At 35.5% G+C, this 14,431-nt stretch overlaps 1 protein-coding gene across 3 annotated transcripts in view; it reads right to left on the bottom strand.

Annotated features, from left to right (window-relative positions):
- LOC101687967 (muscular LMNA interacting protein) overlaps positions 1-14,431 on the bottom strand; it is a 251,035-nt gene that overhangs the window by 49,452 nt on the left and 187,152 nt on the right. For all 3 annotated transcript variants that reach the window (XM_004771848.3, XM_004771849.3, XM_004771850.3), the window contains 2 exons: positions 13,807-13,851; positions 2,073-2,201 (listed from right to left, as the gene is read on the bottom strand). In XM_004771848.3, the coding sequence (XP_004771905.1) occupies positions 2,073-2,201; positions 13,807-13,851 (174 nt within the window). The remainder of the gene's footprint in view (positions 1-2,072; positions 2,202-13,806; positions 13,852-14,431) is intronic.

Below are 14,431 nucleotides of genomic sequence, written 5' to 3'. Positions count from 1 at the left end.
AGTTGGCCCATGTGCAGGGACCCCAAGTTTCTATTAAATTATCCCTCTCATGCAAGGTTAATGAGGATGACCAGGGAATGTCTGGAATTCACTTTTAAATAGTACGCTCTACCTTGTTCAATCTGACAGTCTGGAGACTCCTTTTACTACCCATGTTGCACATAAAAGGTGAGATAAAAGCAAGAAAAAATTGGTTGAAAAAAACAATACGAGTACAGTTGTGTTTGTGGCACCTCCATATTTGCAAAAGAGTTCCAATTTTCCACAAATTATCTGGAAATTCATAGGTTTATGCTGAACATAAACAGAGCTTTAAACTTGCAGTCTTGTCAAAAAAAAGCAGGGCAAAGAAATGGCAACTCCTTTTAATGACAAGAATTTCCTAAACTTGAAAATGGAATTTATCATTTTCATGGAGAGTTAATGGTGATAAATCTGTACCTTGCTATTCTACACATGAATCTTATTTAAAACAAAATACATACATTTGAAATTATACTAATATAAAAGAACAAAATCATTATTTTACAGCTTTAGGTTGTATTTTGAAGAACGTAAATTGCATAGATAGTATGTGAAGTTTATCTTAGCTGTTAACGTTTTTGTCATTTGACTGCATTATTTTTATAATGATCCCATGAGGTCTAAAATGTCATAGTAAGCCTCTAAAGTATTTGTATCACACAAGCAGTAGATATTTAATAAGTGTTTTTTGTTGATGATTAAAATATGCTTTAAGAGGAATTTTCATTTCTGTTATGTGTGGAATTAGTAAAGACAATCCTATAAATCAGTGAGATTTCTCTATTTAATTTAAAGTGAGGATAACATTTTATTCTATAAAATGAAAGTAATTGCCTCTAATTATCATATTCAATGCTATTAGTGTCTTCTAAAAATGTTTACCTTATCAAAATCATATTGTTTCCATTTTATAGAAAAAACTATAACAAATCCTGAGAAAGTATTTATGATGAACATCTTCAAGGCTACACAGTGACTTCTGACCTAATGAGGGTTAATCTTAGATTTTTAAGGAACACAGATTTTTGAACTGGAAGGATCCTTAAAAAGTACCCAATCTGAATGCCTCATTTTATACATGAGGAAAATGAAGAGAGATGTTATAGAGCAAATAAGTGCCAGATAAGATAGTCCTTATGATTCACAAATGCAAGTATAATTTATTGTTTCAAGAATAGTCTTAGTTATTTTCAAAGTAAAACTTACATGGAGTATATCCCCTTGTATTCCTTCATAAGTATATTTTATTATAGATCACCAAGGGTGGTGATTTTACTTGCCTTGGCTGCATTCAGAAAGGTTTCTGGATTGCTCACATTGTTTATCCATGTCATAGTATTTGAGATATAAAATATACAACCTATGCCTATTTGCTGCATCTTAATAGGACAAAAAAGATGCAAAGTTTCACTCTGAAATAATTTATGGACTTTTATATTGCATAAATGTGTATTTTCATATGTTTCCCAAATAGCTTATAAAGCAACACCAACAACCTCCCATTATTCTCCCTCCAACATATAGGGTACTCCTTTTTACATGTAATCCAAATGACAAAAAAAGCCTTAAAATATCTTAAGCCCCAATCTACTATTACTGCTCAATCTAGGGGTTTGTATCATCTCTAGTATGTTACTATGCATCCATACAATAGATATTTCGCTAAATGTACTAATATACCAAACCCAAATAGTTCATCTCTTCAAAATGAAACAGGAATTTACAAATAATAATGTGACACCTATATGACCCATCCAACCAATGACTTCATGATGTCTTTCTTTATGGAGAGTGGTGTCTTTGTTCCCAAAACATTAGCAGCACAAGGTAGAAAAAAAAATTTTTTTAACTTGAAACACTTCAAACAAAATATCATCCTGGGAATATATTAATTTCTTTTTATTATGAAAATAATGGACCTTTTCTTATTACTAAGGACACTCTAATCAAATAAACATTTTCTTGTACATACCATATTCATAGAAGCATCTTCCTATTTTGTACAGTTATTTATCAAAGTATCAAAATTTTTTCTTCTGTATGCTCACCTGATCAGAAAAGAAGTCACTGTTATCTTCCAGGTATTTACTGAAAGGGTTGGGTTCATAGACTTCCTCCTCTTTTCTCAGTAATATTTTGGATTTTACAGGTACTGGGCGAATTACTCCAGGCTTAGTCTTCATGAATGTTAAATAAAATTTTGAAAAATAAAGAAATAAATGGCATTAAAATGAATGAATATGTGCACTGTTAAGTCATTCAAATGTTCTCACAAAAATTTTTAATTTTTTTAAATTTTAAAATGATTTTACCAATACATAAAAGCAGCCTAGAAATCAAATGATTTTCACTAAGATGACTTTAAAATTAACTGTTACAGCAATTAACTAATAGATATCTACTATCCCAATGTTCAAAATGCAAAAACCTTCCTCATTTATCTAGCCAAATGTGTTCCTATATCCTCACTGGTCATTCAGTCAACAAATACTTCATTTAACAGATATTTATGGAGAGTGGCCTTAATGGCAGGCAGCTTTCTTATTCTGGGCATGGTAGGAGAGATGAATTTGGCACAAGCCACCATGCCTTTAAGGTTTTATTTTTCTGGAAACCAACTCGCATGTCCCAACATCCACAGAGCTGGCCCCCAGAAACCAGGTTCATACTAAGTCTGATGAAACCAGCGATGGCCTTCTGACCTAAGAGGGGTGGTTAGAGTAAGACTTTCTCTTCCAAGAATGTGGAATAGGAATTCAGACCACTCTGCAATTACTTGGGAAGATTGAAATTATAATATGTCAATTTGCGAGCTATGGGAAAGCCTCAATTTGCCATACAAAGCAGATCAGAAGAGATCAAGAAAGAGAGCAAAGTGCATGGGGAGCCTAAGGAGGAGAGACACTCAGGGGCTTTCCAGAATGGAATTCTAAAACATTCCTGGGGCCCCGCTGATTTTTCGTTTCCTGAGGCTCCCTAAGAATTTCCTTTTCTTTCACACAAGATCTCCTTATTTTTAAAACTTACAACTTCTTTAACTTGCAACCAAAAGAGTTTTACCTAACGGACTAGTCATTCAAGACTCATAAGCTTGTACCCAATGTCAGTTTGATGAGAAAGAGAGAGAGAGAAATCTACTTGGGGGCAATTTCACAGTGATGTTTCACAAACACCAAAATCTCATTACACTGTAAAATGTCACAAAATGATTGATAAGTTTACAAAAATACCCCAAACTAGAATTCAATAAAAAGTTGTGACACTTGTCCTGGTTAAGCATTTTGCTGCAATCATTCTTCTCAACCCCATTTCCTTTCAGAAAATAGTAAATTAGTTCTCCTCAGTAAATGCTGATACTCACAACTTAAGCCTTAAGGGACTACATCTATCTCTCTGCTCTATAAACCACCTGATATATTTTGAGGCTTGAATAAATGCTACTCTGCAATACTTTCTTCAATCGCTATTTTCCCAGTTGTCTTTCATATTTATGCCAACTGGGGAAGGAAAGAGTGAGAGAAGTCTTTATTGTCCCCAGGCTAAGAAATATCTCCTACTTAAGAAACTCTTATTTCTCTCAAGAGGAAAAAAATGTGCAAGTAACATCCAATTATGTATTAAGTCGCAGAGTTGAGTATACATATGAGAGCAGTACCCTCCAGTAAACTCAACACAAGAACAAAGTGTAGGCAGCTACTGATTTCTATAACCATCTATACTAAGGGAGATGCCTGATATTTGGGTCATGATCTTAAGTTGTCCAGATTTCCTGTCTCTCTTCCACTCAACTTCCTGTTTCATTTCCCTTTTCATCCCCTACTCCCCTACCTTCTCGTTCTTTCCAACTCCTTTGTGTGGTAGGAAATCAATACAGCTCTAGTACCCTGGGCCTACCAGGTTTTAAAACCAACATGGAGCTTTCGGAGCTAAGTTTGGTGGCAGTATGCAAAAAGATGAAAGCAGAGAGGAGAAGTCTAACTCAGAGCACTTGATATGCTGAGAATCCCTCTGCCAGAGCAACATGGCTACCTGACTGATTGTATTGCCAGCAGACTGATGATTTGGGTTATCCTCACCTGGAGACTTTCACTCAGATCTTCTCTCCTGGGTGAGAGACCCAGCAAAGAGACTCTTCTGGATATTCAGTATCAGAATCAGTTACTAATGTTTCATAATTGTTTTTGTTCTAGCCTTTATGCTCCTTAGTTCCTATGAATTTCCCAAATTTGGTGGTTGTCTATTAATTTGACAATAATTCTTTCCCAATTTCCTCTACTCTACTGGATGTTCCACATGCTCTTTTCTTTGATTTTGTTCCTAGGCTTGGTCTACCTGAAGTCTCTGAGTCTCCCTCATTCTAGTTTGCCCGGTTGGCCTTGGTATAGTTGCCCTGATTCTTACACTGTATTTATCTCCTCTTCCTCCAGTCCTATTTTTTTCTCCCACACCTTCACTTGTTGTTACTCAGTAGTATTTTACAGACATGGAAGCCAAATTACACACAAGAAGACTAGGCATAGTTTGTCTTTGACATGTTCCTATTTCGCATCCTATGAACTTGAACCATAACCTCCACACCTAACTATTTCTCAGTAGTCAGGATGGTCAAGTTGGAAGTTAAACACTAGTGGTCCCATTCTGAACCTCACACATGCTCCATTCCACATGCTTTGAAATCAACCTCAAAATCCTTGAAGATTCATTGCAGATAACACCATCATTCTCCTGTAGATCCAGATTCTATATCTTATCTATATGCGATCAAGCTCTATAGTCTCTATTGTAGGTAGATTATCTCATCAATTCCCTATAAACAACCCTGTGAGAGGCTTAGAGAGAATAAGTCACATGCCAAAGCCAAACAGTTAATATAGGAAGAAGTCAACGTTGAAATCCAGTGCAGATCCATTAATGGAGCCCATGATTTTAACTACTCCTATGCCTACTGCAGACACAGACAAACAAAAGACAGAAATTTAAAATAATTTTTAAATACCCACCTCTATAATTTCCTCTGTCCAATCAATTGCAAAGCCCTAGTATTTTTATATTTGTGATTCTTTTTAAATTCACTGCTTCTGCTTTCTTTCTTTCCTTTTTCGTAATTTTTTTTCAGTTTTCCAAGATTCATTTTTTTTTAATGCACCACACCCAGTGCTTTATGCAATATGTGCCCTCCTTAATACCTACCACCAGGCTCACCCAACCTCTACCACCTCCCTTCCAAAACCCTCAGTTATTTCTAAGAGCCCACAGTCTCTCATGGCTCATCTCCCTTTCCGATTTCCCCCAACTCACTTCTCCTCTCCAATTCTCAGTGTCCTCTGTGTTCTGTTTTATTTCTAATGTCCATTGCCACATCCTTGATGTTGGCCAATGTTATTTCATTCAGTATCAATTTACCTTTTTTTTCATTAGTCTTACTCAATACAGTTTTTCTTTACTTTAGCATGGCATAAATGTTCCTGCAAAAGAGCACTCCTAAAACACTGTAGGATATGAAGTTTTCCTATTCGATATACACATCCATAAATCTTCCCTTCACCTCTATACTTACACATATGCACCCTACACCATATCCTACATCATAAAGGGCTCTGTGGTTTGCATGGCCAAGACATCAAAATTTGTACTGATGTCTCTCTCCAGACTTGGTTAAAAATACACTCACAAAAAACAGCATGATGTTGCTGGGAGGAGAGCAAACAGGATACAGATTTTAATTTTTGCACTAGTGTTAAAAGACTGTATGACCTTGAAAGAGCTGTTCAACCGGCCTGGACGTTCTGTTAAAGGATTATAATTGTCCATGATTAGGTCCTTTAATAATGAATAATGGCACATTTTATTATTTATATTCCTTTCCTCTCAGGTATCATACCACAAAGAGTTTTTACATAAGTCTTGTTTCTGCATATTCAAATCCATCCCCCAAACAAGGGTTCTATTTTATAGAACATCTATAAAATAGCCTAAGTAAAGCAACTGGTGCTGTTGCTGGTACATGCAAGCAAGGCTTCCCTGGAATATTAGTTAACTTGCTCTCTGCTCTTCCTAATTCCCGTTACTAATGTCAAACAGTTATGTAATCTACACTTGTTGAAGACTAAATTGCAACACAGAGTAAACTAATGGATATCCAAATAAGATGTCTTTTAGCACCTTGCCACTCAGAATGGGCTATGTAAACCAGTACCATCAGTGTCACTTGAGAACCTGTTAGAAGTGCCAGATCTCAGGCCCTACCCCAGACCTACTGAATCATAATCTGAGTTTTCACAAAATCCCTAGGTGATTCATGAGCACTCCACTAGAACTCTTTCCATTTAAACACTGTGCCGCCTGCCTAAAGATAGATCTTCCTTGGTCTGCCATTTTAGAGACATCTGTTCAACCCTGAGATTCTGCCTCCAGACTAAAAGAGAGGCTTTAGAAGAGATTGTCTATTATTGGTTTCTAATCTACATTGTATCCTTGCGCACACCCACTGATATTTTCAAACTTGAAGTAGACCTTTGTTCTCTCATTCTGGTAAAACTCATTGGCTAGGTTTGTGTACAAACAAAAATAAAGGAAATTAGATGAATCAAGTTAGAAGAGTCTGTTAAAGAGAGCTCCTGTTAAGACTGTCATTGCAGCAACAAAACTAGCCCCAACTGGCTCTTCTTTCATTTTTATCTGCTATGGAATCCATAGATCCAGCTAGACCCATGACTAATACACACAAATGTTATTCTTATGAGGCCAGGAAAAGCAACTCCCTAATTTTCTTACCAGCCTAAATGGGGAAATAAAAACAGGCAATGACTCCCACAGTTAACACAAAAAAAGCACAGAAAGAATGACAAAAAGTTTCTCTAAATGCCAAATTTCAATTCATCATGATGAACCTACTGAGAACGGACCTACACAGGATGTAAGCAATCTTTGAAGTGCCCCAAAGACAAAATAACCATTGTTTTGGGTCTCGGAAACACGTCTATCAGACACTCTCTGGAGCCATTTTGCCAGTCGGACCTCGTCTATGTCAGGAACTATAGTGTCTATAACCCTTGTTCTCAGACAGCTGGCCATTCAGTTTAGTATACCACAGAGTAACCTACACTAGGAGTCAAGTCATGTCACTTGAATCCTCTCAGAGCTCTCTAATGCTTCACTTTCTCACTTAGAGTGAAAGCCAAAACCTTTGTCATGCCTGTGAGGTAATGCCTAATCTTTCTGATGCCCAACGAGGCTCTCCCCTCTCCATCTTAACTGCTGCTACTATCCCTCTCACCCTCTCATGCTCTCCATCCTAGCACAGACACCATGATGCCCTGTGCCCTGAGAGTTTGCACTTGGGCTCTTTACTTTTTCCAGAAGTCATTTCTCCCTGGAATGCTGATATCCCCTTACCTCCCTTATTTTTTTTTTTTTCCATAGAACTTATCACAATCTGACATTTGTTTATGTGTTTATTGTTGTTGTTGTTGTTGTTGTTGTTGTTTTCTCCACTAGAATATAAGCTTTGTGAGGCCGGAGATGATGACTTTGTTCACTGTTGTATTTCCAACACACAGAACTGTATCTGGATCCTAGAAGGTGCTAAAAAAATAACTGAAGAATGAATAAATTAATTGACAGGCAGAAGCAGCCCAGGATGCTGGCTATTATCCAATATGGAGACCTGAAGAAGTGTTGCTTGACAGCTTGGTGTCCCCCATTACTTTTTCTGGATTAATATTTTTATTTGGGTATAACCCAAGAAGAGAGAACTCTTCAGGATAGAAGATCCATACTATCTTTCCCCAAGAGAGGACCAGAAGACGGAAAGTGGGTTAGTGACCAGAAAACTGGTCACTCTACTCTTAAGAGTAGAGGCTGAAATTCCCATCTCTGATGGATATAAGAATTCAAAGCCAGGGATCAGTTCTTTAGGGACTTACAAGATTTTAAACTTCTCCATTAAAAAAAAAAAAAAAAAAAAAAAAGTTGTTGCTGCTCCCCTTCTTTGCTTATGGTGATAAGCAATACAATTTTTAATACCAAAAGACAATGATATCATCTTCTTTTGTAGAATTTAAGAGTGGGGTGGGACTAAAGATATCACATTTATACCTACTGCTAATCTTGAGGGAGAAAATGTCCAAGAACATATGGAGTCCCTAGAGGCTGGTGGCAGGTTTCAATGGCCCACACAGGGCACTGGTCTGAGGCTGCTATTAATTTGTGTTTAACTCAATGAGTATACACTTATGCTTCAACAGTACTACTCAGGGGCACCATAAAAATAAATATTGTTTCTGTCCTTTGGAACTTACAATCATAATTCTAAGACAAGTTGGTACTGCCTCTGGCTGGAGACCAAAGTTGAAAATTAACTGCCAGCACTGACCTAGAGAATCCATTATCAATATCTTAAAATAATAGCTGCTGAGAGCAACCCCATTCTCAAATTAGTAACTGCAACTAGTGGACTGTTTTTAATTGCCTTTAATGACAGTCATAAGCTCCACAGTGGTTGGGATGAGGGAAGAAAAGAAATAAAGAACAAGGTGTCAGTATTCATGGATTTATTTTTATCTTTTTAACGAAATAAAATGTAAAATAGAAAAGCAAGAAAGTAATAAAACACTGGATATAGAAACCTTGGTGAGCGGCTAGGAGTTCTACTAATCTTGTGATCCAAGAGCTTATGAAAATACCCCATGTTTCTTTTACCCATTTGCTTCAGTTTGGTCTTTAGTCCCCCGTGTTTTATGTATATACATATATATTTTAGAATTGCTGTAGCAACAAGCTCATAGAAACTCAAAAACATTCTACTAGTCAAGACTAAAGTTGACAAAAGCAGTATGCTCTAAATTATTTAGCTTACTTACTCCTTCAATTTATAAGCCTTTATTAGATTTCTTTCTTTCTCAACAAACAATATTATATACTTGAAGCAAATATGTAAGTATTTTTCCCCTCCAATAAATATCTCAGACTTCAAAACACTCTAGTGCAGAGCAAAGTTACCAAGATTGAGGAGGAAAAAAACAGATTTTTATACCACCCATTAGCTATGGGACTGCTGTAATATGCATGACAGAACTTTGTAAAGGAAAAACAACATGAATATGAAAGGGGAAAAAAAACTTGCCTTTTTCCTATTTTTGCATTTATAATATAGAATATTGATACTAAATGATCTGCACCATCCAGGAAAGTACCTACCTGATATGCTTTAGAAAAAATTACAGTTACTATGATAGCTGTATAAAAACAAATATATGGGAGCCCCCTGGGTGGTTCAGTCAGTTAAGCCATTGCCTTCAGCTCAGGTCATGATCCCAGGGTCCTGGGATCAAGTCCCTCATCAGGCTCCCTGCTCAGTGGAGAGCCTATCTCTCCCTCTCCCTCTGCCTGCTGCTCTGCCTACTTGTGCTCTATCTTTCTGTCAATTAAATAAATAAAATCTTAAAAAATATATATGTAGTATTTCAATTCTTATAAACCATATCCCATAGCTCAAAAAATATTTGGTGGAACATGTACAACACAGGTTGGTTGAATTGAAATATTTCTATGGTTAAAAGACAATAGTGTGATTCAAACCTCAGGAGATATATATGATGAATGCTGTAGAACTTAAGTATGTTGTGTCAAAGAAAACTGGTCAAGGACAAACCACCCTTAAACCTGAAGAAGACATCAATTCTACACAAAAGCTTTCAGGGCTGCATTTTCTGAACAACAGTGACCTCAAGGGCCCTTAGAAAGATGACTCATGCCCCACTAAAGCAGGACACATCAGTTGGCATTCAGAACTGGGAACAAAGTATCTGAAAGCTTACCCACTCTTCTTTATAGTGTTCCAGTAAGCTGCATTTTGCTTTTACCTGTATGTAGCCATGTGGCTTGTTTTTTTAACCTATTGTTTTTCCTCTCCAGATTCAGTATTCCATCTCCCGCAACAATGAACATTTCGTAATGGCATTAAATACCAAACGCAAAAGCGAATGTCTTCTAAACAAGGTTCCCCCATCTACCCCCAAGGAAGACCAGTGCTTACCCATTTTGTTGAACCTCATCTATTTTCTCATCCAAAGAAGAGGCCCCACCAGCCTCTGTTAACAGTGGGATGATTCAGTTCAGGAATTAGAAAAGCTCTGTGAAGGTACCACACCTAGATCCTAGATCCTTCCTTTCCTTTTGCTCCCCTTGTTATGTTAAGTATAGTACTACTCACAGTGGAGAAATCTCTGTACCCAAATTCACCCTACCTATTCTCCTCCTCTTTCATAAGTGCATCTTTATAGGCTATGGGAAAATGCTAGCACCGGGCCCCCATGGGAGGTACCCAGAGAAAGTCGTACTTCTGAAGAGGCCAAATTTCCTAACTCCTTCATCAACATTTTCTCATTCTTTTTTAATGATCTCAAGTCTATATATAGATTTTTTTTTTTTGAAAGTCACACAAAAGTAACCACTACTGCTGTGGTGTTAGGCAATCTATTTAAACTATGAACCTCTATTTCTTTATCTGAAAAAATATTACCTCAGAGATCATTATTTCTGAGACAAAGACCAACAAACTCAAGTCATTTAAAATGGAGATAATTATCTCTGAGATAATATTTCAGAAATCATGTGTGCAATAATAACACCTCCCATATGCACAAGGCTATACTGGCAACTTCAGATCCTATGATACATGAGCCTTGCAATACCCCTACAGGTTGACTGAGTAATTATACCAACCTCCCATTTTATGGATGAGTATTTCCAATACCCTCGTCTCTTAAGTTCCTTTCTAGTTTTCACATCCTGTGGTGGTGTCTAACAGAAGAAGAGAAGCTGAAGCACAGATTGGTGAACTGGTATCACATGGAGGCCCAGATTATTCTATTATCCTGAGCTCGATACTAAATAGTTTGGTTTCCAGAGTAAATGATGGAGATTTCTTAAGAATAAGGTGCATGGTCATATTTCTTTTGTTCTTTCAAATGTTGAACTGGAACAGTTGCAAAGTTAACAAGCGAATGGTTTAGCCAAGTTGAAAAGAAGAAAGTATGAAAATATTATATACCCTTAAAAAGCCAAATGTCAAAGGCAAAATGGTTTCTATTTTAAGCTTGTGCTACTACAGTGATCTATCTTGGATTTTCACTTCAACCAATTTATTATATTTCTCCCCAAAAACAGGACTAAAATAATTTTAACTAACTGCTTATTTTACACAGAACAGAGTATTTACTTATGTAATTTAACTATAATCTATCATATGTTCCCAGTAATTTTTATGTGCTACACACACACACACACACAAACACACTATTCAACAAAAAGCAACGTATTATATCAGAATTACCTATTATATGGCATCTATCTGTATGTCATAAACATGTGCATACACATACACATATGTATACCTAGTTTCATTTTTCATAGTTATTCTCACCCAAATTATTCAGAACTTAACCTTGAAGAGAGTTTGAGATGACAAATATTGGAAATTCATTCATAGAAAGGAAAAGATAATTTCATTCATTTTTATATTACTTAAGAGCAAAAACATCATAAATCCTTAAAGAAGCAAATGTCATACAGCTGTCCTTACTTACAATTATTTCTATTCTATTCCATTCCCCCGTAATGAAAAACAGGGTTAATGCCATGAAATAGAAGTCAAAGTGATTAAACTGAATAATTATATCAATCCAGATGTTCTTTTTTTGTGTGATAAACTTGCTTGATAGTAATCCTTTCACAAACTGACCTATATCTCAAGGGAATTTGAGGATTAAAACTTAATTTAAAACTTGGTTAAGATATTCCTTGAACTCTTTAGAGAAAAATTCTAAAGCAAATGCAAAGAAATTATCATTAAAGTCAGTCAAAGCAATGCTTTGCATTTTTTCTCCCTAAAGAACACAAACTTAGAATTCACAGAATTATTTTATTAGTCAAGAAAAGGCTTAATTATTACATTTACAATGAGTTGATTTTAATATGTCTCTTTTAATGAAATCATTATATATATATTTGCCTCTTTAAAATAGTTTCTTAAAATATTAAGCCAAGAACTGACTTGTATGTGTGTGTGTGTGTGTGTGTGTACACACACACACACACATACAAGTCAGTTCTTGGTTTTATATTTTGCTCTCAAGAAACAAGTATATCATTACTTTAAATATTAAAATTGTTGTAGTAATATTTCCATATCTAAACTGGGAAGCCATTCAACTTTATTGTTAATGCAGTGCTTGTTTCTATGGCAACTTTTTCACATCACTCTGTTGGTAATCATGGACTCACAGGTGCTAAAGGGGCTTCGGAAGTATGTAATAGAATGTTCTCATTGCTCATTTAGGAAATTGAGGATCAAACCTTCGGATTTGTGGCTTCCTCACTGCCAGTCCCGTGGCTAGTGTCAGAGCAGAAATAAAAAATGGTTCTTCTGGCCCCATTCTAGCATTCTTTCACCTACACCACACTGCCAGGTACTATTCTAAACTAACACTAAAATTAGCACACACACGCACATGCAAACACATCCCATATATATACCACATGTATAAACATCAACAAACTCAAGTAGTTTGCTTAAATCAGGCTACTTTGTGAGTCAGACTATGCTTTTTTATGTTTTTTTTTGTATTACAAATGAAAATATTTTGGCATGATAACGACAAGATGACTTGCTGGCTATGGACCCCAAGACAATTGCTTAAAAAGGGAAAAAATCAGTACTAAACAGTGATTTTTGTCTTCTTAACATCTCAAACTGCTTTACTACAAATTTTTCTAATTATACTGAAGGTGACTATTGTTCAGGAACTTACAATTATAAATAATAAAAGTTAAAAGATACAAAGAAAATCTTTAGTAATATCTTTGCAACTTATTTCATGGTTTCAATTTGACAGCCACTATAAGAATAGAAAATGCAAAACACTATAAGAAAAAATAATTCTACGTAATCAAATTTCATCCATAAATAACAGATTCTAAGTCTACATCTGTGCTAACACAGTAGTCAGTAGTCCCTTGTCAGGCTGATGAAATGTGGTTACTTTTCTTTTTTTGAAATATGGTTATTCAGAACCAAGCTGTGCTATAAATAGAAAATACACAGCATAGTTCAAAGACTTGGCCCCAAACAAGGAATGTAGAATATCTCAAGTTTATACTAATTATATGTTTGAAAGAGGATTTACATATCATTACATAAAATATATCTTTGAAATTAACGTTCCCTATGTTTGTCTTGTTGTTTTTTTGTTTTGGGGTTTGGTTTTGTTTTGTTTTGTTACTTTTTAATGTGGCTATTAGAAAATTTTAAATTACATATGTGACTTGCATTTATGGTTCACATTCTGTTTCTACTAACCATTCTGATCTAAGCCATTCACATGCTAACCTTCCTGTCTGAAATACCCCATTGCTCATTTTTTAAAATCCAGAATATGCCCTACACTATCAAATGCGACCTGCCCTTGAATGCTTTTCAAAAAGCATCTGTCCCATCAGGAATCGAGCACTCTCCTTCTATAAATTGCAAAAGCATCTTGCTTCTGACCCCACCCATATTATTCCAGTCCCACTACTAAGAGTCAAGTTCCTAACAAATAGAGTCTATGTACTGTTTTAGGTATGTTCGTAAGCTGCTTCAGTAAAGAATAAGTAAATTTTTGTTAGACAAGTAAGCAAATATATGTAGTACATATATTCTCAGTTCACTTTCTCTCAAAGCTGTCTTGAGAGGTCAGAATTTTCTAAAATAGGTTCATGACTGAATAAGAGGATACATACCAGCTGATTGTCAGATACTGTAGAGGATGGCGAGGATAGGTTTGCCTGCAAAATTTGAAACATGGTGTTCATTTAGTGAAATTCATAATTTAACAAATATCTATATTTTTAAGTTTTTTGAAGTTCTTTTATTATTAAAGAATACATGTCCACTATAGGATTTTGAAAAGTATAAGGTAAAAGGAAAAACATCATTATGTCACCAAAAAATGATGTGAACATGCTTGGTACATTGCCTTACAATATTTTCCCTCACCTAACAAGGAATAAGATGTTTTATGTGTTACTTTTCCTTAACATCTTAATATAAGTACTATCATAAAACATCAAAAATTCTTCAAGATGACATAATAGTTCAGTCTCTGTATATACTGCACATTTTACCTAAACATACTAGCATTGGTGGATGCTTAAATTTGTTTACAGCAAATTCACACAACAGATTTTTTTTCTTAAAATATCTTTATATATGAAGGAAAGCATAACAAAATTTTCATGATTTTGGAAAGAAACAATTTAGTTTTAAAAAAAAACTGTTTCAATCAAAGGGGAGGCTAATATCATTTCTTCCTTCTTGGCTCCTGATCTTCACTCCCTCCATCTGGATTTAGTTTCCTTCTTACTG

The sequence above is a fragment of the Mustela putorius genome, unplaced genomic scaffold, assembly GCF_011764305.1.
Source record: "Mustela putorius furo isolate JIRA1106 unplaced genomic scaffold, ASM1176430v1.1 tig00003983_pilon_pilon_pilon, whole genome shotgun sequence".
NCBI lineage: Eukaryota > Metazoa > Chordata > Mammalia > Carnivora > Mustelidae > Mustela > Mustela putorius.
Note: the sequence above shows the minus strand (reverse complement) of the source record. Positions and strands in the feature narration are given on the sequence as shown.